The sequence below is a fragment of the Manacus candei genome, unplaced genomic scaffold (genome assembly GCF_025592945.1).
Source record: "Manacus candei isolate 608988 ecotype Guabito, Panama unplaced genomic scaffold, ASM2559294v1 h1tg000033l, whole genome shotgun sequence".
Classification (NCBI taxonomy): Eukaryota; Metazoa; Chordata; class Aves; order Passeriformes; family Pipridae; genus Manacus; species Manacus candei.
This window is the reverse complement of record NW_026138081.1, coordinates 4,438,277-4,464,338: the sequence shown is the minus strand read 5'-3', so window position 1 is coordinate 4,464,338 and position 26,062 is coordinate 4,438,277. Positions and strand designations below refer to the sequence as shown.

The following is a 26,062-nucleotide window of genomic DNA, read 5'->3' as shown; positions in this document are numbered from 1 at the left end:
ATGCCTGTGCCAACTGTGACTCAGATAAGCCCATCCTAACACAGGAAAACACTGGCCATCCCTTAAAAGCAAAGGACACTGACTACCCCCCACCCCAAATAAGCAATTGGCTCTAGAGTGCCAACTTCTCAACACACCTAGAATAACCACAGAGGCTGAAGGACACAGCCCATCTGACCAAGCACTGCTGGTGTAGCTTTATTTAAATTCTATTCATTGTTTCTCACCTGTCTTTTTGGCAAGTCATGATATTGTAGTATGAGCCTGGTGTTGACGCTGTGACTCCACGTGTTGCCAAGGGCTGCTGTCACACAACCAGAATCCTTCTTCCCACTTACAGAAGCCCCTGAAGATAAAAATGAAAGAAACTGCATCAGGACTGTGCCACAAAGAAGGGTTCAGCATGGAAACTCTAATCAGTCATCTCAGATCATTCCCTAAGCTAGGTAATCACAAGTGGTACTTAACAGATCGCACTCCTACATTAATTTCCTACCTTTCTTGTTTATTTATAACGCCACAGTTTGAGTTCTCCATCTCACCCTTTGATACCTAGACAAAGTGCCAAGAATTAAAGAGCTGTTGCAAAGTAGTACCTACCTTCTTGGAGAGACCAGTACATTTTCTAAATATCTGGAGGTGCACCATGCATGGGGGACACTTGTCTTTTCCTCTTTAGATATTCTATCCCCAAGCAAGCCAGCTTTCTATGAGCACAGAGGAGAGGGAAGCAGGCTAGCAGAGTCACAGTGAATACTGGCATAACAAAAAGGGAAGCTAAAGGAGCAGAATGTGCTGCCACAATACCCTGACATAAAAATCAGAATACTGATTCATGCCATCAGGCATCCTACACATTTTCTAAGATTTGCAAAGAAGGGAGCCCCTTAGCTGTAACTACCATTCTGGTGTCTCTGAAATCATATGAATTTTATATAACCCTAAAGGAAAATGCACTTTGCTGCAATCAGCAATGACAACATAAAGAAGCATTTCCAATAATGCCACATGATGCAGCTTGCTGAAATGCCATTGCACCTGAGCTTTCTCATACCACAACCAGAGATCCATCCATATACACATACACATATGCAGGCAGGTAGGATGCCTAAGACCTTCATTTTACTCATCACAAATTCTGTGTAAGATGAACAGATAGATGGGTGACTTGTTTGTACTTCAAATGACACTTCAAGAATAGTGCAAGTCAGACAAACCCAAGAAATTCAGAAACAAAACCCTAGTTATGTGGGTATAAATGATCATGTGCAAGTTGAAAATTGAACTGTTTGAGGCAGACAGTCCACACTGTTAAAAAGCCAAGAGTGAGTAAGAGACAGTTAGATTTCAAGTCAGGTAACTTCCTGTCATCTATCAGGCAACAAACAAAATTGCTTTCCCAGGACAGTAGTGAAATCCTTGTCAACTAAACCAATGAAGGTTAGACCAGATACTTTCTCTGCAATAAAGCAGCTTTATGTTTCTGTCAAAATTATCAGCAATGCAACAGTTAATGTAGAAATCTAAATTATAAGTATTAGGTTTTGGAAACAAAACTTACTGAGATGACAAAGTCATCTTGCAGCCCAGCAGAGCTTCTGGAAGACTGAGGTTTAAAACTCTTCATTACTTTTACATTTGCAAGGTTGTGGGGTTTGTTACTCACTCCCCGCCTCTCCCCCAACTGTTCAGACCAGAATCATAATTTCTTCATCCACTAAAGCTTTTATTTTGGAAAAACATCCAGTAAAGAATAAGACCAAAAGTGTTGACATGCAGTAATAATAATTATTTATACCACTGCTGGTAGCTTGCAAGCAATGAGAAGGACACTCTATTATACTGTACTAGGCAGAGGAGAGCAGCAGGCTGGAGAGAGGGGCCTGGAATGATTGCAGTGCACTGCAGGATTTAGCAGAAGACCTCAAACCTTCCCCCCTGCACCAAGTAATAAAAGGTTCAATTAATATCAACTGGATTTGGATTAGGTCTTTAAAGAAATGAGTGAAGCACCTGGTTCAAGACAATAGTTTGAAAAGAGACTGGACTCTGTACTTGCCTGAATTACTTCCCACATCACGGGAGCTCACTCCGATGTGCACAATATTTGCATCTCCAGAATATCTGTTCTAGTCTGAAAATAGGCTATAGTTGTGCCATCCAGCAAGGGTGGCTGCTTGGCTGCTTCTCTTTACTTAAAACAAATATCTTGATAAGCAGCAAACTTCTACCTGAATAACTCATCAGAGGAGCACCTAACTGGAAGTTTCAGTATTAAGGCATGCTATTCTGTTAATTAGTGTAACCCATCTTTACTGGGAAGGTGGATGTGCTAACAAGAATAATTACTCGTCATCTATGTTTTGTATTTAATTTGCCAGCTGGAGGAGGAAACACAAGTGTTAAAGCAAGGGGCTAGAAGGTCTGTATTTCATTCCCTTAAAATGACTCAAAGTGATTTACTTAATTAAGTTAATTAAGTTCTACAAATTTTTGGGTTTGTGCTAACACCACAAAAGTGAAATACTATTATTGTACAAACAGGATAATGGAGAATATAAGACAGTGGAGCAGCTTTAAAGTCTTGCAATCCTCTTGTGGAATAAGCTGCAGTCAACACAGTCCTTCTTTCCCACCTGTTAGAAATGGGTAGGAATTACTAAATTCAAGTGAGAGAGCTAAGCGTGAGTTCTGGTGGGTGTGGAGGTGTTTTCCTCACAGCTGATGTAACTGCACCCCTGTAAGCCACCACTCCACACCATCAAGAAGCAATTCACCCACCCTTGCTTGCAGGCTCCTGACTACAAAGAGCCCAGACATTCCAGAAGTAGCTGGTGTTGGCATAAAACAGCCACAAAATTCATACCCAAACTTCCCTCAAATCATGTATCTCTGCTATTACGTAACAGAAGGAGTAACAGCAACCTTGAGCCAGGCATTTATGCAGTTAAATGTCTGGAACCTGCTGCTATTACACTGTGGAGACATCACTCCATAGCAATTCCTAATTCTGCATTCCTTCCAGGCCTAAAGCCTATCCCAAAATGAACAGATGCTATATGTATAAGGCTTGTGGCAGAACAAGCTAATTGCTGTAATTTATTTTATTATATGGGAGAAAGTGTGCTGTACCATACTGTGTCAGCCCCTATCTAAAGAGGGCAAATCCTCTTCTGTGAAGTTATTAAAATTTATGACTTTGGTGCAAAGTAGTTAATAAACCTGGAACAAATTTACAGCAGACACTTTTTACAGGATGGAAAGAAATGCCTCACTGGAAAGGTTTCCATTTTATAAGGGATCCTCCTGTGAACTGATGCATTAGGTGGATAGAGAGGCAAAACAAGAAGTGAAGTAAACCAAGGAGGAAGCAGTGCCAGCTTTGCTAAGAAGTTCAAGGGCAGCGACAACACATGCTGCATTCCTTCTTCTTGCTCTAAACACAAAAAGATAGTAAATGTCTCAGAGGAAGGAAAGAGGATATGTTAAGAAAACAGATTTATGTTGAAACATGGCCTTAAAAAAACCTTGGACTTATCTTTTCTGTTATTTCAACCACTACTTAGTCATTAATGAAGTGGACAAAGGAAGTAGATAAATAACACTGTTCAGAGAAAGTGATATTTTTCATCACACACTGCCTTGTGCTTCCAAACCATGATATTTTCATATTTAGAAATGGGAGTATCGGACCAACATCGGCCCAAGAAGAAAACAGGCTCATAAGACTTTGATCTCTGCTCAGAGGTCCCCAAACTCTCCAACCTGAAATACTTCACAGTGGCATGGAGCAACAGCTCTGAGCTGTGACATGAAGGTGCTTATCCATGTTGTGGGGTGGATGCTTCCACAGAGCCTGCAATGTGCAATGTGCAATCAGCTGACAAGCAGTAGTTACAGTCTCTCCAGTCTGCTTAAAGCATGGTTCTTACTCCAGTCACTGCTGGCATGATGGTTTCTGTTCAGGTCAGAGGTGATACAGGGAGTACAGGGACCAGGGAGAGGAAGAAATAAGGTCTGACATGCAGATGAGGGAAAGCTGGCAGATCTCAGCTTATGGATGCAGTACGTGGGAAAAGGGAGTAGGTGTCCAGAAGCACAGAGATGGGATCCTAGCACGGGGAGGTGTAGGTGCATGCTAGAAGGCTGTCAGAGGACCTCTGAACAACTCCCTGTTTTATGTATTCTGGTTCATCTCAAGGAAAATGGATGATTGTAATTCCTGTAAACACCCCCTTCTTCCTCACACAAAAAGAACTAGCATTAAATTGATCTTCAAAGGGCATATCAGCAGATAAGCCAAGGATTGCAAGGATTGTTCTACTGTCTCCTGGGATATTGAACTCTTTAGGGCACCAGCAGAGACCGTATCTGTTCTGGACTGCAAGCAGAGAGGAGGAACTGGCTGCTTCACTCTCACTGAACAGCTGTCACAAGTGAAAATAAAGCTGCTTGTGGTCTGAATCAGATGCAAAGTAACTGCCTCTCCACAACCAGGGGAAAAGCAAAGAAGAAAGGGTGACTCTTCAGTTGAGGCCTGCAGTGCTGCTTCCAAGCAGAGGAGGCTTGCACTGGGCTCCAGTGCCCAGGAAAGAGCTGTCAGATGAACTGGGCAACACTTGGGTCTACTTATACACAAAGATTAGATTAATTTTGTTTGTTTCTCCCCATCAATGCAATCAAAACAAACTTCCTTTAAGTAACTTCCTTGTCATTGAGATGAATGCCACATACAGCCATTTAAAAATCTTTTCTCATCAAATGCTAAAAATGGATCGATGCACTAAATGACAGAGAAATAACAAAACGGAGAACAGTCCCCAAATCTTTCAAATTGTAACATCAAACCACCTTGATAAAAGCCTGATCTATCAAAAAGAAAGAAAAACTCTCTGAAAGTACAAAGAAAATATTTATAAAGAATTCAACTACTGAGCTTAACAAAAACAGCACACCATGCAATAAGAATGAAAGTACTTTCCCTCTTGCTCAGGGTGTGCAGCTTTCTGGTTGACTGGCCGAGCTCAAAGATCACTGCTTTTCACCTGCATTGCATTTAGTCTGTATTTTTGGTGCAGATCTCTAACAATAAGACCAGAAGAAAAAAAAAGAAAAAAAAACCCTTCAACCCCTAATGTATTTTTCCATCCTCACCTACTCAGAAAGTACAAGTACAAAAATATGCAATGGTGGAAAAACCCATCACAGAGTAAAAAAACAACCCACAGGACAAACTCATCTGTGAAGTAACTAACCACAGCGCTCTTCGAACTCCCACGTGCTGGCTTCTGCCATTTTCAGCCCTTCTCCACAGCTTTTTTTTCAGTCAAAAGGTGACTGATTCTCTTACCCTACAGTGGTGACCGTCTCACTCTCTGCACTGGTCAACCAGGATAGATCCTAAAGCACAGCATTGACTTCGTACATACTTATTAGGACATATGGCAGGAAAAACACTTGCTGCTGTAAGAAATCTCATTTTGGCCACAAAATGAGATGTGAAAATTCTAACTTTTAAAATGCTTATTCTCTTCCTTTTATTAAGAGAGGGCACTCTGGCAATTTTACTCCCAAAAAACTCCCAGTTCTAAATCTGTACAAACTACACACACACACACACATACATACACACAGCACCCCAGATTATTCCATTTTACTTCAAATTTTAATTAAAATTAAGTAGAAATATTTTAGCTGGAAGTTGGACTCAATGTTTAGTAATCAATGATGTGTATTTTTTTAATAGCATAGTCATCAAAATATACTTAGCAAACAAAGCAGTAAAGTGTATACCCCACTAATCCCCAGTTAAAAACGAAATCTGTTTCAATGGAAACTTTTTTGACCACCCCTAGTTTGTAGTTATGCTACTACCATGGCACTGAAATGCCTACTCAAGATTACACTAAACAGACTGTTCCGATTCAGTCGTCATCATCAAGAGACCAAAAATTACCGGTTACAGACTCTAGCTGCAAAGTTCTGATGGACACAGCAGTGAATGTGACAGAAAGGGAACAAGCTCACTTCTCATTTTCGACAACACGGTTTATTTATCTCATATGCCTCAAATAGGTGAGTTTTCACACTGTTTTGTTTATCATTATTTTTATGTATATGTGTACACATTCTGGGTGATTCTTACAGGGTTAATCTGATTTAGATCAAGACTAAAGTCTTTTCCAGTTTTTCATTATTTTCACATTATTATGTCTTTTTTCCAGTCATTCATTATTTCTATTGTGACAACTCCTAGAGCTCTCATCTGCAATATGCAAACCACTAAACAAACAGAGAACAAAAAGACAGTTCCTGACTTACAGACGTTCTTTTCATGAGAACTGCAGATTACAAGTCTCTTAGCTGCTGATGATTATTCCCCATTTACAAGGACTCTTCTCTAAGGGATGAGAGAAAATATGCCAAAATATGTGACAGGCCAGAAAAACTGTGTATAAATAAGGACTATCAGTATTCTCCATGAAACATCAGAATATTTTTCAAATAGGTAATATTAACCATTATTCTACCCCCAAAAAATCAGCTGGGACCTCTATCCAGCTCAAGATATAGGAAGGGTCCACCAGAGAACTGGATAGATACCGGTTTGCTTTTAATCCCACACCGGCATGCCTACTGTTACCGGTGTGTTTTGCACCAGAGGATCTCATTCCCTCATTGAAATAATTGGTGAGTTCATGTCAATTCTCTTCTGAGTTGAGAAAGAGAGCAACAGACAGAAAGAGAAGCACACATATGCTAGTACTGCACACATATGCAGACTCCTGTCTGCTCACCTAAAAAAGGAATTGGCATTAAGAAATGAAAAAATCCAGCTGGTCTGATTTCTTGCCAGAAAAGCTACCAGCCATGACCAAAATGATCAGGTCTCAGGAGATCTGTGGAGGTGGGAATACAGCTGGTGGTTTATAGAACCTGAAACAAGGCCCAAATCAGAGAATTGTGGAGTTGAGATCCTTGGGAACAGATACTTCCTTTTTACTGGTGAAAATCTTCTGCCTCTGTAGCCTGACACCACACCACACCACAAAGTGATGAGTTTCCAGCTCTCTATCATTGCTGCAGTGCTGTGCAAATGACCCAACACGTAGTGCTTTGGTGGAAGGGATGGTGAAGATCAAGTAGAAGACATCGGTTAAGTCAGTTACTTTCTGTAACCAACGATAAATTCTTTACCCCTCAGTTCAACCTCCTTGCCTTTCTAATGGTGCTCTTTCAGAAATTCCCTCTTTTTCTAAAATCTAGAATTAGACTAATTTACACAACTCTTTTTGTACCCAGAGTTCTCCTCCCACACCACTCACCACTAAAATGCAAAGCAGCTTCTTCCTTCAAACTCTCCTATACAGTCACTTCTTCTTGTCTCTACAAGACTAGGAAATAAAATCCCAAACCATTCAGGTAAGGGAGAAAAAAAAGTCCCAAACAACCCATGTATGGAATTCTGCCTGCATGCCCCTATAAAGGATGCATAGGTTGAAAAACAAAGTTTACCCAATCATGGCATCTGGCAATGCTAGGGCCCTGTGATCCAGAAAATGCTTTTAATTATCACCTCACCAATCATGCTACAAGCTATTGCTGTATCTTTTTAGGTTAAGTTCCCTCTGGGAATTAAACAGATTGTGATATTTATCAGAAGGTATGTAGGAGGGATGGGGCAGAATGCTAGAATTACATGTGTGTAGGACCCTTAATGCTTGAATAAAGAAATAAGATTTAGAATTGCACTGTCAGAGCAACTGAAGCCTTGTATTCTGCAAGCCTTGGCCCTCTGACCTACGCAGCCATGGCATTATCATATTTGATTTTCCCAGGATGGTTAATCTCAGTTGCTAAACTTATCAGTCTTTGCTAGCGTTTACCCACCATCTGGAATTGCCGCTTCCGAAGTTTCCAGACTAGAACCAAATAAGCCAGCTGCCACACTCACCCCTTCAATATAACAGCCTAAAGCCTAGAAGCCTAAATGGCTGAATCCCAGAAAGGCGGAACAAAAGCTAATACAAGTTGGGGGGAGGAGAGGGAGATGCAGCTCTGAAACTGCAGTGACTTTCAGAATGCAGTTCACAGCAATATGGTCATGTTAGGATGCTGTGGTCTGAGATGCAGACTGTATTCCCACAGTTTACATTTTTTCCCCATAAAATATGTTCTGGTAAAGAAACAGTGTCATGGCAACTTAGCTCTCATACCCGGAAAACTGACACAATGTAGGCAAAAGCAGCGGCACTCCAGGCAAGGTAGGAGTCAATCTGCAAATGAACCTTAGAGTACATTTGAGAGTCAGGGTGAGGAAGGGTGATGGGGGTAGGAGGGAGAGAGGCCAGTTTCTGTTGCACAATGAGTTCTCCATCAAAGTGACCGATAAAAGCACTGACTAGTACTAACTTACCCAGGGTGTTTCTGACATGGCTGCCCATCTCCCAAGGAGTAGGCTGATGATATGCCTACGCGGCAGATGGAAAAGGACAGTAGGTGTAAGCAAGCTAGTTTTAAACAAGCACTAAGGTCTTCCTTGGTAAATATATTCTGCTAGGAAGATACAGAGAACATCGTACTACTACAGCTGGATCACTGCCAGCACCTGAGTTTGCTCAATTAACACTAGCACTGACATTCTGTAGTGGATTTTCTTAATATATTCAACATAAAATGCCTTAGAGAGTAACAATTTCTGATCACAGCCTAGTTATATGGATTTGAATTAATGAATTAAGTTACATGCCCTTTTCACTCCTGAGCACAGGAGTATTTCAATAGTGGTCCTCTTTCAGAATAATTTTCAAATTCAGCGACGTCTTGATACAGAGGGTGGAAACGCAATAATTAAGACTCCAGGGTGGGGCTGTCAACCATAAGGACTGTGTTTAAAAATCAGTGTTAAATAGTACTTCAAGTTGAGATTGTTATTCAAACCAAGCAAACTGCTTTATTTTGCATGATAAACATCGTAATTTCTTTGAAAATTTAGCTTTCAGTGTTCTTAACACTGGTACCATAGATTACAGTTGCAACAATTCCCTCTAGGTACAAATAAAAACAACAATCTTAGAGCTATAAAGCTTGGATCATGAGCCAGAGTTATCAAAACTGAAATTCCAGAAGGAAACAATCCTCTTTCAGCCTGCAACATGGAAACAGAGTTCAGCCAAACATTTGAGGGCCAGAGATGATTGTTTGCAAATTACAGCTGTTCACATCTGGAGTTCAGATTTGGCCAAATTGTTAATACTATCCATCACAAAAGCTGAAATGGAAAAATGTTGTGGTTGTATGACTACGAACATAAAAGTTAGGAAATACTAAATGTAAAAAATGCTGTGTGCAATTTCAACTCTGCCTATCAAACACAGAATGATGGACTCAATTATTTCTCATGATGAATCTCATCAGGGTTGACTGTGGCATTTCCTAACTGGTATTTAACCACAAGTCTGTATTTGCCAAAATAGGTCTCACTGAGTGTATCTAGGTCTCAGCTTATAGAAGTCCGTGACACAAGCTGAAGGATGCAACCTCTTCTCTAACAAAGTATCTTTTGGACTGGCTTAGCAAACCCTACACACAGACCTAGCAGATGCATCTGAGTACTCAGAGTACCTTCACAATCACAATTTGAAGTAGCTTCTGAACATACATTAATTCGGCATATTCATATTTTTTCTACACCCATGTATAGAAAATGTGTTCCCTCTCACTTATGATGTATGACAAAACATTTAGTACATGCAGACACCACAGGGCTCACTGTTCAGAACTGACTCATTACAAAGCTGAAAATGCACATATATTTATGTACTTAGGCACATACACACAGAGGCAGTATATAATACGGAGGATGTTAAAATGACTGAGGATTACAGGGGTCTGGCTTCACTCTGTGACTGACAGAGACTTTCCAGGAGGTTCTCAGCAAATCAGTCCCCCATTTCATGGCACAGTCACCCATCCTGGCGTGGAGAAGGTATGCGCTTTTTTTGTCATCTCATTCTCAAAAAGGAATGACTCACTTTATCTGAACTAAGCAAATAAATTCAATTTTGGAAAACAACCAAGACTGGAAAATTTTATCCTGATAAGCTTTTCTGACTGAAGACAGAGGGTTAGAAGGGAAACAGTTATACAGTCTTAACTATAGGAGGTTCCTTCCGTTCCTGTTATAATGCAAAATATTCCAAGATGTGCCAAGTTTTCACTGTAGTCTGCATCAGGCAGTGACAGGACACAGAAGTGCTCTGTGGAGAGTAATGCATAAATCTAAAATGATCTTTTGACTGCAGGGACTTTTCTCTCCTGAGAGGTACTATATTTTTTTAAGTCAGTGAAAAATAAAAAAATTGCAAAATACCACTTTTAGTCCTTGGACTAAAAAATGGTTGAATGCTCTAGAAGCCAGTGAGGGCCAGAAACTTTTTTTCCCTTTTTCCCAGATCTGGGGGGGCAGGGGGGAGGGTAAGGGGAAAGGGAGAGAGCAAAGAGTGGTTGGTTTCAAATAGCAACATTGTCCAAAAGGGTGAAAGGGAACAGATGGCCATGGAGAATGAAGCCTCAAAGCCCTAAAGAAAAGGGCTACTTTGACAGATCTTGCTGTTTCCTATTCAAGCATGCACACACTGGTATGGAGAGTTAAGATGATACAAGGAACAACCTCTGTTCCCAGCAACTGACTATGGGCAACTGGCCTCTGAAGCTCTCTGAGAAAAACAACATGAGACAGACAGACAAACAGATATGGCAGCAAGCCCAGATCTCAGCCACCAGGAAAGGGGAAAAAAAACCACCAAAAACAAAACCCAAAAATACCCAAATCCCAAACATCAGAAAGGCTAGAAACAGCTGCCTTTTCCTGGCTCCAGTGCAAAGCATTAGAGCCTGTCCAGCCTTTCTCATCTTCCTTTTCAGTGAAACCTCTTGAAGGGGTCACCCTCAAGCTGTTGGTCTTTGCCCTCCGGGGAGGTGAAAAAGAGGACAGATCAGAGCTTGTCTGGCTCAATGAAAACTGCTTCCTTTAATCACAGAGATCTCCCTCCAGCAAAGGAAGAACTTTAAATGTAAAAATGCATAATTAATGCTCGATTTTTGCATGCAAAAAGGTTGAGAAATTTAAAGTTGTGGCTCCCACAGTACATGTAATTTGTTTGCATAGTATACAGTAGTGAGCCATTATATCCAAGGGCAGGGAGAATTGTACTCCTTCCTGTGGGAAGCACTGCTAATGTGTGTCCTGACTTTTTCTGTCATTGTTACCAAGAAAGTGCATCAAGAGCTGTTTCATTCACCAACTGTGGATATGTGCTATCAGGTAGAGATTTCAGTTTTGAAGGACAGCTTCACATTCATACTCAAAATTTAGAGAGACCTGGGCCATGAAGCATAACCAGACTTCACTCTTTCCAAAGTCCATAGAACGGGGAATGAATCTCAGTTTCTGAATTTCTTTCTGATTTATGTATCACTTTCATGTTTAAAGCAGAGCCTGACGTACTGACTGTTTCCCAGCTGAAGCTTGCCTATGGGCAGAAGCACTGAGCAATACCTTCCCTTTGCACTGCAGGCTGAACCAGAGTAATGGTAGTTTCATGCAACAGTTGCAGTGAGGAAAAGAGGGGACAAATGGTATAAACATTAACTATCTTCACAATTGTTCCCTGAGGTGGGGAACAATTATTGAGTTATCATCTCAATTTTAATATCCTCCTTTTAAAAAATCATTGAAGGAAAAAAGATAATAAGGAACAGTGGGTGCTCACATGCCAGAACTCCAAATGAAGAAATGCAAATGCCTCATACTGATCCTATCTGTGCCTTTGTTCCCTCATCTGTGAAATAGCATTTGCTAACTTGAGTCAATAAGTAGTAAAAATGGAGAAAAATAGACACCAGGAACAAACGACCTCAACATCCTTAGCCTCTAAAGCAATCCAAAATCATCAAAACCATAGTTTTCTACAATATGTAAATAGTTTGTGGGGTTTTGTTGTTTTCAAAAAGAATAGCCATTGTAGTAATTGCTAGTTGTAATTGTTAATTAGTAACTAAATAGACAGGATCTGACTAGTAGAAGTAGTCAAACAATAAATAGAATACCTTATTTTAGGCTAAATCAGATAAATTCTGCTTCTTTTCTTCTTAACCATGAGCTTCCTGAGGCTGAGTAACTGTTTCAGGCTATACTTATTAAGGGAATCTCAAATGTGGATTATTCACTAAGTATTAATAAGCACTGGACTTGTGGATTCAACTTCCTTCCTGATGTTTCCTTGAGTAAAGTCAGCTTAGTACCCCATAATTTTCATTCTGTTTTACTTTTAGCGTACAAGTCCTTCTGTTCACTGCAAGTGTAACAAACAGTGCTCACAAACCAATTCTGTCTTTCACATTGCAGGACAGGTGGTCCCTCAGCATATTCCCACACATTCCAAATATTTTAAGTGTTCCACATCTGTTGTCTAAAACATTTTTAGTTCCCTGCAAGAACAGTAGGAGATGAAAACAAGAAGTTATATATAACATAGCAACTGACCTTTTATGCCACACGAGCTCTCTGTCATTTCAACAAGATTATAAATTTCAAAAGAGAGCCAATCTTAATTCGTTATACTATACCACTATCAAAAATTCTTGCCGAGAAAACAACTTGAGAATTAACTTATGACAGCTGTAATAGCCAAGAGAACAAAACTGAGTCTAGATGCAGCTTTTTTTCCCCCCCAAGTACCTGTTGATCTACAGGAAATGCTTAAAAATTAAAGAATTAAGGTGATTTACACATTTTCTGACCCTTCAAACCTCTTTTATCTGCTTTGAAAAAAATCAGCACATATCCCATATATGTATAAGGAGTCTTGGTGGGATTTTTATAAGTGCTTTGTGTTGGCCTACAGCAGGTATGGAAACACTACATGCTTTTATTCCCCCCCCCCCCCCAAGAATAAACCTAATCAATGTACTTTAAAAACATATGACTGCAAGTAATTCTTTTTACTGATGAAACAGAGCCACTGGTCAAGATCTGAGGCCAGGAAATTACAAGCACTAATCGCATCTGAACTACTAAGCTGCCTCTTAGGAGGCAGGAAACAACTGCCTGGGCTGTAATTGAGAGAAGTGGTGAGGGTTAGCATTTCTACTGTCACTCGAAGTGTTGCAAGATGGCAGCAGCTACCAGCAGTTGGGAATCTGGTTTGTGTCGCAGCACAGAAGCTGGCACATCTCACTTTACCAGCACTGCAGCTCCACCGGGCATTGGCTTGTTACGGACTGTAACAGGAGACTGTCCCCCTGCTGCATGACCAGTGTCATTTCCAACAACATAAGGGCATTCCTTCAAGTACTTTGTCAGCAGGACAATACACTTCAGCTAGGAAAGCTGATGCCTCATCATATGAGATACTAGCAGTACAAACATGATCTCCAAAGCTATGCAATATAAACAAATACACAGTCTTTTGTTGTTCTGTTTATTTTTTAAATTAAAAAGAAACTTTCAAGTCTGAGCTTCAATGAAGTGTTATAGGGGATCCCTGTGTGACAGACCTATGCCTCATGGAAAAGGATGCCAATCTGTGACCATGTTCCAATAAAGCATGACTAGAACACGCAGCAAATGTCTTAGTACTTCCCATGGAGCCAAGACTGAAATGTAAGCATTTAAGCAAACTCGTCCAAATTAATTTTGGAAGACAGGCTGCCTTTGACCAGCCTTAAACCAATGCTGCCTGCAGGGCACAGTATCTCAACTCTGCATAATGGCAACATGATGCTGCATATGAATGAAGATGCAGACACCTTCACTGAAAACACAACTGGGGATACAGTGAGTGGAACAGACCCACGAAGAAGAAGATTTTATGGGTTTTTTAATAGCACAAAACTCAGACCCACTCATCAAAAACTCAGGGAGGCCTTTGACATCCTGGTACCACAGTGAGAAGTGGAAAGACAAGAGAGAGGAAAGATGGACAACCACACTGAGGCGCATCACTGGGCACCACAGCTGAAGATGGAGAGATGAGAACTGTGGAAGTTCTACTTCACTTTTAAATCCTACTTTTCGAGAAACAATTCTGAAGCAGAGATGTTAGCAAGCTTAACTCTGCAAAACAAGAAGCTGCCAAAGGTTGAAAGATAATCAAGTTAGAATAAAGATTACTTTCAATTATGTACAAAGATTTATTTTTCATTTTTGTGGAAAGAAATTCACTAGCCAAGAGGATTTCAGAAGCAAATTCAGCATGTCCAAAGGAACTAATTCAGTGGATTTCAGTGAAAAGCCTGATAACAAGGTCTTGTACTTGTCAATACACTTTCTAAACTTTTAAATTCTACTGAATTCTTCTAAAGGAAAAACAAAAAAAGGTAAAGGTTAATATATTTTTACTAGCATTATAGGAGAGAAAATATCTTTTTTGGTGATCCCTTTAGACTGTGCTTCAGACAGTCTAATGAATAGTTGGGTAGAAAGCACTTGTATGCAGTTACATAATTACTGTAAACACAGGATATTCTCTCATGAATTCTCTCATATGTGGTGCTTCACAGGTAAGCTTGAGCTGACTTCAGAGTAAGTGGAATTCACCTAGCACCAATAAATCATTGATACCTGAGAGATCAGCTGGCTTCCCTCACAAAGATTTGGATGGTACTTCCTCATTCAATGAGTTGCATCTTCACTTCCATGGCAAACTCTGCTGAAAGGCCCAGTGGTGCAGAGAGCAGCAGTGGTTATTGAGCAAAGGACAGTTTTTCCTCAGAAAACTACATTTCATCCTGTTTCTTTGCACAATGCTGCCATGCTGTTGTTATTTTGTAAGAGACAAAAGAAAATACTTTGAAGTCACCGAAGTCACTGATCCCATAGTAACACCAAGAGTATTAAACTGGAATCTGGACAGTGAGGGGAGATGGAGAAGGAACAGGGTAGGGTTTGTCTCTCAGACTTGCTCTGCAGTCCTGACAACCTCCAGAACTTGCCACAGAGATTGTATGAGAAAATATTCAAACTGTACAAATACAGTTCGAAGAGTCACACACTGTCATTACTCAACCACACCTTTTCTAAAACTTCATTTTCTGGAATCAAGTGCTCCACTAGAATTGAATCCTGGAGTTGAAATGCCACCTCCACCTTTACATGTCCAGTTCTCTGCAGACTGAGAAAAACTTCGCCAGATTAACTCCACAACAGAAGCTCAGATGTTCACACAATTCTGAACTGGAGGCACTGACCACATGTTTATCTACAGCATTTCTGTCTTAACTCTACCAAGCAGTATTTGTGCTTTCCTTTGTGCCTTCCAAAGATTAGGAATGCATTTAGATTTCACTGCTGCTTGGCCTCCAAGAGCAGGCTCCACATATATTACTTTCACCACGTCTACTGAGTTCAGTGCCACAAGATATTGCAATACTTGTCTTGGCCACTTTCTGCCCAGCCAGCAGCAAGTCAGTGCAGCTGAGTGTCAGGTCACTGGATGCACACAGTCCTGTAGCACTCCTACCCAGCAGCTGAGCCTACTGACAGCTTCCTCACGCGGTGCACTGGCTTTCCAGGGAACACTGAAGTTCATTGTCCTCATTTTCAAGCATGCCTAAATCCATAACCCAGTGTGTTTAAAACAGCTTCTGAGGTCCAGAATGTAGACACTGGTCAACAGCCCCTCTCCAGAAGTAAACTATATAATTATACACTAAAGTTCATCTCTGCAAATTTATCCTTCTTGACTTTGTGTCTGTAGAATTAACTCCTGGGCTTTAGAGTTTCAACACCTAGGCCAAGAACATTGTTTTGAACAGAAGTACTTTTTAGCATAGATAAGTGTGTTTACATGAAAACTTGACCATAAGTAGACTCCATATTGTATAGTTGTTTTTTGGGGAGGTGTTTTGATGTGGGGTTTTTTTGTAGGAAAATGAAAAAAAAGACTGAGTTCCAAAAAACAAACACTACTCAACACACAACTGGAAGTTGGTCTAGTCACACAAAATCTTGAAAAACTGCAACTTGCATTGAAAAGCAGCTGTGTTCACGTAAAGGAAAGATGGTAAAAATGATTTGCAGCAAGTGCTATGTCACACTATGCTAACCTAGGAATAAATAGTACTATTTGATATATGAAAATAGCACCATATGCTTCATGAGAAAAATAGTACACTGGTTTAGACTGTTACTTTCACCAAGGCAATGTCTACTTGGCTGATGACTATACCAGTAGCACCCTGCAAGGACTGTTCTGTAAGTTGTGACACATCTCTATCCTTTCTATACTACTGTTGCATTGAACTTCTGAAGATTCAACAATAGAACTTGGAGGGTGACTTGCTAAGCTGCCCATCCAGTGATCTGAAGCACATGGCTGTTTTTCAGCATAACCTAATTGCCAGAGAGTAAAGCAAGTTTAGTCATTGACCAATGATGTCATTACAGGCATTTCTACTTCATATATACCTTTAACCCACCCTCTCCAAAAAAACAGCACTGTGACTTTGCTGTCTTGGAATCAGTGAAGTCAACTGACTTATGCTTGTGTAAAGCAACACCATGGGCAAGTTCATTTTGTATGATGTGACAAAAGAGAAATATAGAGGGAATACCATCTATCCCACAAAGCAAAAACAAGTAACTGCTGCTTTTCCATCTCTTCTGGAGCTGCCTATCCTACATGAGGCATAAACTTTAGGCTTTGATTATGTAACACTTTGAAACAATTCAAATGTCTTCACACTTGGGCTAGAAGTATGTAAAACAAATAGCATGAGCGCTGTGATGGAGTACAGTCTCTGGGGAATTCCACACAAGTTTCTCAAGCAGAACTTGTGCTATAGTTTTGAGCCCCTGACTTTGAAAAGCAAATGAACAAGAACAGTAATTACAGTTCACCCTTTTATGAAGAGTTATGGAAAACTGCAGCCTTCTGCAAGTGAACTATCACTAGATTTTCTTTTCCTTCCAGATTTGTTTTCTTGCTGCTTTCTATTTTATAGATGCTGGATGAATACTGGTTAGTGACAGCTTAGGTAGCATGGTTTGGTACCACTCAGATATGAAATGAACATGCTCTACATTTATCAACTACATTACATATTCTATAATTCTAAACTGAACAAGATTCTTCATTTAATTATCATGCTATAATCGAGATATAAAAATCTTTAAGAAGTAGGATACTGTTGATCATTACAACATTCTATAACCTCCATTACTGTCAATGGGGTACACATGATGTGAGGCATCTACAGGCAAAGCTTTCACCCACAAACAAATAATGTCTAGATATTTGCTACCTACTGGAGGCCAACTATTCTTGAAAGTCTTTTATGTTGGTTCTAAGAAATGTGCCTCGGTTCTCCTAGCAAAGTAATTACTGGAAGAGATTTATGATTGCTCAAACTAGATAACCAGAATGGACTGTTCTTTCCCTAATTTCTAATATTTTTTTTTTTCAGTAAGGAAGACTAATCCTCAAAACAATTTGTAAAAAATACTGAATGAAAATGAATGATATGAAATTAAATAACTGGTTCTGTAAACAAGTAGTAGGGTTTCCATAATTTATTTTGGAACAATATGCAGGTTAAAATTTTGACCTTGTTAGTACCATCAACTTAGGTAAAATAAAGCTCATAATATGAGGTCCACTCAAAAATGAGGCCATATAACTATATTCACCATGTATTTCTGAAGTCAGCCAACAATATCAAGCTACTATGGAAATACAGCAGAATTTATCGAGGTCAAGAAATTCACCTTTCCAATTCAGTGAAACATGACTTGTTATTAAAACAACAGTTCATGCACCAAAAGGCAGAATATGGAAGCACTCTCTTATGTGCTCACTTTACAAAAGTGGGGTACTTGGATTCAAAGCTTTGCTACTAACTGCAGACTTGTATTACAGCTTTATAATTACCATCTGTGGATAGGTATGTGCACTCATCCATTCCAGTAGGCAGTAAGATCTGTAGGAACATCTTTGGGGGCAAATTTGGGCCTAGTTGCTGAAACAGTTTTACATCTGTAGTTTCTAGCTATTTCTGGTGAACAGAAGTGTATCAACAGCTTGCAGCCATGGCTAACCCACTGAATCAATTCATGCCCACTGAATCAAATGGAGAACTTGTATATTCTAGACTCCAACACTGACTATGCTGGCAATATTTCCTAACCAGAGCCAGTCAAAAAAACCCAAAACAAAACCACACCTGATTTTTAAAATCAGTCAATCTGCTAAAGATGAAATGCTTTGTGAAAACCTGTACACGCCAGTAAATCTTCTGACAGACACAGGCCATGCTGAATCTTGCTGTTTTCCAGCTCACCCTCTGGCAACCTGCCCAGATGATGGCTTTGGACTGAGGACCTAGGACCTCCAAGAAATCAGCTTAGGTGGTGTAAGAATGGAGGAGGGCATTTACATTCTCATTTTTTTTCAAAAAATATGTAGCAACTCTGAGTAGACACTTAAATTTTTGTTTTTTCATTCCAATTAGAAGTACTTTCTGAAAACGCAGAAATTAGTGCACAAGAAATATAATTTACCAGCCACTCCTACTACAGAGAAACACAGTCTTAATCCTTTACTGGAAAGCAGATCAATTGCCTCTCAAGTGCCCTTCCCTTTTCCCTCCCATCACCCCAGTATGAAATTTTCATCCTTACCTGGAGTCATACTTTTAGTTTCGGAAATTTTCACATAACTGCCTTCCAGGTCATCTGACCAGTCTCCTACTCCAACATCATTGTTGGCTGGGACAATGCACAAAGACCTCTCATACTATAACCACCTCTCGTACTATAACCAAATGACTTGCAAGAAGGAAGAGGCAATTTGCAATTTACATTATCAAAGGTCTGACGAAAATTGGGATACAGGGGTATTTCATCTCTGATAAATTATCAACCCTTACCTTTGCTTATGTACAGACATCATGTACCCCTAGAGTACCTTAGAAAGAACCGGTACTTACTAACAATGAACTAGCACTTGCTTTCATGGTACTTGACCCTAAACGTGGACATGCTTTGTATATGCAATATAGAGACAGCTATGGCTCAAACACATTTGTTGCCATTCAAAGGTTACAGGGCAAAAATAACATAATGCCTAGGAAGAGCTGCATAAATTCTGTAGGAATACTAACGAACTTTACCGCTTTTCCTGGTATGTTTCTAGGCAAGATAAATATAAACCTTCTTTTAAAGGCAAGCACTGCAAAAAAACCCCCCAGATTACTTGGGCTGGGCTTGTATGATCAGGTTTTTGAATTTAGCCAAGGCATGTTATAGCCTATCTCTTGCAAGAAGCGCTACAAGAATTTCAATGTGTTCAAATGGTGAAAATAACAGACTTCACGTGAAAGACAGCGTTTTAGCAAAAAGAGTGCCCCTTTATGCCACTCCCAGTGACTGTCTTAGAGCTAACCTAGCAGAAAATAAGATGCTTACTGAACAACAAAAGTTTATCACGATGGTTTCAGCCCAATCCTACTTTATTTACAAGACATGGCAAGATAAGAGCCAGTTAGCACTCACTGCTGACTACAGCAAGAACACTCATGAAAAACTGAACTTAGTCATTCTCCACTGGTTTCTCTAGATCTTCTCTTCAGATGTAGTGAATTATTTAAGCCGTAACCATTGCAACTGATGAAATTACAAAAGGTACAGAAACAGTTTTCAAACACCAGTAATACACTTAATTGTACTAGTATGCTCTCCAAAGGCATTACTGTGGGGTTAAACCTACAACGAATCAACATATTTTGCTTTGTACTTTATAAATGCACAGTCTCTGTTAGATTCTTGTTCACAGAATGGAGACTGGTATTGAAAGCTGTGGCCAGAGGCAGGATGCTGCCATTAGTGCAAATTAGTGCAAAATATACCAGCTTTAGTCTTCCACTTGACAACATACAGCAATAGTGCTGAGTTTGGTTAACATAGCTGCAGGGTATCTTCTCAGCTCAAACACAAAGGGAAGAGTAAATAAGGCATTGTAAAGGAATTTGTCAGATCACAAGTGTGTTGTCACATCCAAAGCAAAACACATGTAGGGTATGAATCAATTGGGAATATAATGTTAAAGACTAAGGTATGTAGTGGCTACAATCGGATTTTATTGTTCCTCAGAGAAAAAAAAATCTATGGAAAAAAGAAAGGAAACAAGGAGACAAAGTCTTTCTAGCAAAACCTAGTGCTCTCAAGCTGTTGTTTTATTGTCTACAAGTGCAAGCTCACCACCTTCAGGAACTGGCAAGGAGAAGTAAGAGTTCATTTACTGCACGGAATTCTGCAGTGAGATATACATAGAAACTGACTCATTCTCTTGTAAAATTGCATGCATTCTGGGCCAAATACAGCAACATATCAAACTCAAAACACATCAAACAGTCCTAATATTTATATCAGTGTTGATAGTGACTTCAGAATGGAAGAATCCAGTTCCTTTCCATCCTAAATTTGGTGTTAGCTTTGAAACCATATACATAAATGAGATACATCAATGGAAAATATCAAAGTTTGTTTGCTCTCACAACATAGCTCTGGTATTTCCATCAGTGTTCTTGAATCTTAGTAAATATATTCTAAAAACAACTGGCTAATAACTATGTTTCTCTGTAACTGTGTTAATGTTTTACTGCTTTAAATGTTATGATTTTTTTCAAATCAATGTCTTTCACAGTTCCATCTTTAATCTCATCTGTAAGCAGATAAATAAATATTTTAGATTTTATGTACTCTGACTCAAACTTCATTTGAGAAAAAGAATGATGAACATAAAGCAAAACTGACCATAAATGCTGGAACAGTCCCTGCATAAAGTTCCTTTACACATTCTCTATAGTACACAATTCACTTCTTTTGATTGCTGTACTTGAGGTTGTAACACAATACATGCCTAGCAGCTCTACAGCTGTACTGTTTAGCAGCTTGGGGTAAGAAGTGAATCAAACTGTATTGAACAACTCATATCTACCAGGCAGAAAAAACACAGAATATAAATATATGCAGAACAATGCAGTGAATTCTGTCCCAAGGGTGACTTATTACATTGAGTACCTATCCTAAAAATCAGCAAAAGACTTTGTTATAGCAAGACATTTTCAACAATATAGAGTGATTATTAGACATCTGTTACAACAGTCAAAAGCTTGGTTTGGAGCTTTGGAGGGGGGTAGAGTTTTTTTTCTTTTTTTTATGAAGTGTGTAACTACAAGGCAGGCACTTGCACTACATTGCTGCTGTTTCTGGATTTATCTTTTAAAGTTACAGATACAAAAATATCCTGGAAAACCTAAACTGAAGTTCTTTTGAAAAATACAGTTTCATCCAAATAGAATCACTACTAAATAAAGCCATAAAATCAGAGGCTGCCCTAACTACACTCTAATGAGCCCTCAGATTAACTGAGTTTGCAATGAATTCTAACACACCCATAAATTTTGTGTACCTTTTGGGTTTTCTGACAATCACATTGCACAGTCTTGGTTATTACTCATATGGGAGTTTTGCCACATTAATGGAATTAACATGCTGCTTTTCTTTTGCTAGCATGAGTTCTTAAATGATTTTAAAGGTTTTTGTTCTCAGTTCTGCTTTCCATGTTAAAGCTGGCGTATCTAGCAGCAGTGGCTCACTGTGAAGGACACGCACCATTTCAGCATTGGCTCAGAAGAATGCGTTGCTTGGGATACACGTGTTCGCCATTTGAGTAAACCACTGAAATAAGTATCACTAAAATAAATATTTATCAACTCAGCTATAACTATTTCCCTTTCATACTGGACAGTGCTGGACAACAGACAAGAATGTTAATGACTTGACTACTCATTCTTTTTATATGCCTCATTTAATTGATTAAAATTGCATCAAACATACATGTGTGGGACTTGTAAATCCCACCTGCTCCAGGATGGTAGAGAAATCTGTTGCATGTATTTATTTTCCCAGCAGAACATTACATCCCACTCTCTCTGCAAAGTAAAGAGCTATGTTTCTTTCCAAAATGACAATTTAGATTCTTCGTATGTAGCTGATTCCCACAGATAAAGAAACTGCAGTCTCAAGGGATCTTTGAATTTTCAGGCGTTTGTAGTAGTACCTTCTTTTTTTTTTCTCCTTTTTTGCATCTCTCCCACTACCACACAGGACAAGACTACTTTTTATTAGCTTCAGTGAGGTTCCACACCAAAGTAACATTTCTCAGCATCTACTCTGCCTGCTGCTTTGTTCAATCTAACTTCTAATAGATTGACTTCATCATTACCCAATAGCACAAGTTCTCTATGCCATGGAAAGTAATAATGTGGCAGATGTTCCCCTTAAAAGATTTTATCAGTGATGAAATTTCCTAGTACAAAGTTGCTTCACACCACCCGTTTGGGGGGGGGGGGGAGAGGGCAGGGAGCAAGGGGAGATATATTGTCTGAGATCAGCACCAAATCTCATCTCCCAAGGGTGATGAATCATGTACCCTGCTCAGAATAAACATATCCTCATCAAAGGGGACTGCTGGATGGATTAAATGGAAAACACACTAACTGGAGGATTTTTTTTTGTCTGTAGATGCCACTCCAACGCATAAAGAGAAAAAAGAAATTAAGTTGTTTTGTGATTAAGTTGCTCTCCCAAGTATATCTCAAGCCCTCTCACTAAAAGTAAGTCCATTTTTTCCCCTTTGTAATCCAGTTTTTAAAGTATTCAGATTACCATTTACTTTGCACTCTGAACATCTCATTGCTCTCTGTGGTATAAATAACAGCCACTTGCTACCTAGGAATATGCATTTTGCACAATCATCCACTTTATTTTTGGATGGTTTAAGGAAGAAGATATGCCAGTGAAAAGGAAAGGGAGAAGAGAAAAAAGAAATTAGAGAGAGGAGCCAAGACTGAAATGGGACAGTGGCATGAAATGGAATGGGGTGGATAGCTGAGCTCTGTGACAGCACGGAATGGTAAACTAGCTAGAGCATCATGAGAAGAAGACAGGACAGCAAAAATAATGAGCATACTGCACTTCGGGTCATGTGAGGAAGCCACAAGACAGACTTTACAGAGCCATTAAAACAACGTATTTTAAATATTTGAAAATTGGACTCAGAGAGAATAACAATATTGCAAAAATTAATTGAGTACTGATTCACAGGGTATCACATCTCTTACGTCTCATGTATCCGAAGGTCTCTCAGGTAAGACTGCATAGTTTATAGACAGCTCTAAGCAACTCTAGTGGTTTCCTTATGCGAGCATGCCAACTGAAAAGTACAATGGGTAAAGACTCCACAAGACTCTCAAGACTCCTTGAAACGCCAGAGAGCAAAGGACAGTAACGTGTTTATGTACTGCACCTGTACTCCATGAACTACACTAGTTTTTAAAAAACTTTTAATAGTTTTTTATTACACTGTGTTGATAATTTTCTGTAAAATCTACTGCAGAGGTTTTCGTAGTCCTTTATCATCTCTGAATCATTTAGAAAGATATTTTTATGCTTTAACAGGGCTGTGGAGATTAACTGGAAACTCTAGCACATCGTCACTAAATACCTCTTCATATTCTCAGGAATACCTCTTCATACTCCCAGGAGATTCTCAAGTTTCAAGGCTTTTCTCCACTTCACCTTAAAATCAAACAATAACCTGTCTTCTCAGATAGAGTGCACAACATTGCTGGGTCTTTACACTGAAAGAAAGATAGTATAGCCACAGCAATTTGAAATCCCTATTAGCTGAGCTCTGCAACACCAGCTGTCAATGGATTTAGAATAATTGGGGTTTATTGTCCTTTTTCTCCACTTCTCTTTACTTCTCTTAGAGAGGTATGTGCTTCATGTTCATAAGCAGCTTAATTAATTCACAGTTCAATTAATTTCACAATCAGTGAAATAACTAGATACACTTCATGCCAGCATCACTTAATGAAGCTACCATACTTCCATCATCTCAAAAAAAGGGCATTTGGTGTTCTGCTGCTCAAGCAAATAAAACAGTCAAGTAATATATTCCATAAGACAATAATTGCTGCAAGAAGTTATGCAACAGCATTTGAGTAGAAAAAGAGTGAAACATTTATAGGTATCACGGAGAAATCAGACAACAAGTTACAATTCCATTACTGTGGCATCTTACTTGCCAAGTCCAGGGAAGCTGAAAGTATGTATAAATGTATGAAAAACTCTGAAAAATGTTATTTGTCTTGGAGATATCACCATTCCTCCACATTCAGATATTGCACATCACTTCTCATCTCACATCTACCAAAACTGAAGACACACAAACATATTTATGCTTAATGCTGCATGCTACCTTCATTTATTTATCACTGTTCCATACCTGTCTGAAAGTATCTAACGATGGACACTCATTTTTATGAGACAGCAGGAAGACACTCTTTCTCCAAAGACTGTCCATTTCTTCATTTTCAATGAAGTTTAACCTGTATTTTTCCCTAAAATTCCCAGTCTCTCACAGACCAAATCACTGTAGCACTGTGGAGTGTCTGCTAGTTGCCACTAAAATCAACTAAACATTGTTCTGAAGGCAATTTAACATTTGCTCTATCTCATGGATTTGAAAATCTCAAAAGAGTGGTTCATTTTCATCTGTATAGTGCAGGAAAATGGGTTTGTGTACCGACTTCTCAGCCGGCCAGCTCCTAAAAGGCAAGAAGTCTCTAGATGTCCAGTTGCATTGCCTGGAATCATCTGACTGACCGCTCAGTTTCGTCTCAAGTTTTTGAGAAATTGGTCTTGACCTTTGCTCAGAATTGCTCAGTCAGAGTCAGTGAAATGTCTGTTGTAATATAACACTTCCAACAGGTAGAAGAACACTTATTCTGTGGAGAAAAAATGCAGCACAGTATAGCTGAAATCTGAGTCTATTTTGCATAATCGTTTCCTACTGTACTTTAATGTCTTTTCCAGGCTCTGGTATATTAAACAGATAACCTGTGTAAAATAAAGAAAGTGAGGCCAGCTCTCAAGGTTAAGCAGAAGTTCATGCTAGGAGCATTACTACATCCAGGCGTGCTAGGGCCAAACATGAGGCTGCACTATGTTAAGTAGCAAAGTATAGCCACAGCAACACAGACAGGTGAAAAAGGACTTTTTTTCCCTGTGGCTGAAGTAATACTGCACACTAAGACATAAAGTCTTAGAAGCCTCGGACTACCGAAGCCATTTCCTAAGATAAGCCCGTACTGAATTAGAATGGGACCTCACAATGAGCCCTTTGAATCAACTGTAGAAAGAGGCAGTCTAGGCTAAGCACAGGGTGTGAAAGGGGGCAGAGGGTAGGAAAAATTTATGACCAGCATGAGTCTACTTTCCTACTCTGAGACTACAGGTTCAGACAAGGGAGAACCAGTTTCCTGCCTTGGAGCACAAACTCTGCTGCACAGAAGGCAGGTAAAAATTTCCTATTTCATATAGGCAAGAAAGTTCTCCAGACTCAGTGTGGCTCAAAGAGTGGAATTTCAAAGGATCAGGCAGAAGACACAAGTAAAATGGTATCTCAGACTAGAAGGATCGCCGCTCCAAACTCCTGCTCCTTAAAATTTCATTATATTCCCTTTTCTTTTCTACTCATTATAGCAAGATAATGGAGAAGAAAATGTTTTCCAACCGCACCTCTGCTTGCAAATTCTGTGATGGGACAGTCTGTTGCATTGACAGGGTGGCTGTTCTCACAGGGCTCTCCTGATATGCTCAGTCAGTATCCATGCCCATGTACAGCAACAGAAAGAGCCTGTGTTCTGCAGAGGGGACCTACAGACAGTTGCCCCCCTCCTCTCATTGCTTTCTGAGTTCAGCCCTTCTGACAACTGATGTTGACCAGATGGGCCCTAGATTTTAATAGCTGTGTGAAAAGAAGAAGGGATGTCTCCTGATGTGCTTGTGCTGAACAGAAAACCCACCTCAGGCTGTAACATGCCAAGAGTTGCCCATTTGAAAAACAAAACAAAAAACCTGGATGCTTTATATTAGTGGAAGCTGCAGAGTGGTTCACACTGGAACTGTGCATGCACACAAACACACAAC

General features: G+C 39.6%; 1 protein-coding gene across 11 annotated transcripts in view; it reads right to left on the bottom strand.

Annotated features, from left to right (window-relative positions):
- The window catches only part of RAD51B (RAD51 paralog B), a 409,186-nt gene that overhangs the window by 179,943 nt on the left and 203,181 nt on the right, over window positions 1-26,062 (bottom strand). For all 11 annotated transcript variants that reach the window (XR_007905159.1, XR_007905158.1, XM_051791444.1 and 8 more), the window contains one exon: window positions 228-346. Coding sequence is in view for 9 of the 11 variants with exons in the window: in XM_051791444.1 (XP_051647404.1) it covers window positions 228-346 (119 nt within the window). In the remaining 2 variants the exon portion in view is untranslated. The remainder of the gene's footprint in view (window positions 1-227; window positions 347-26,062) is intronic.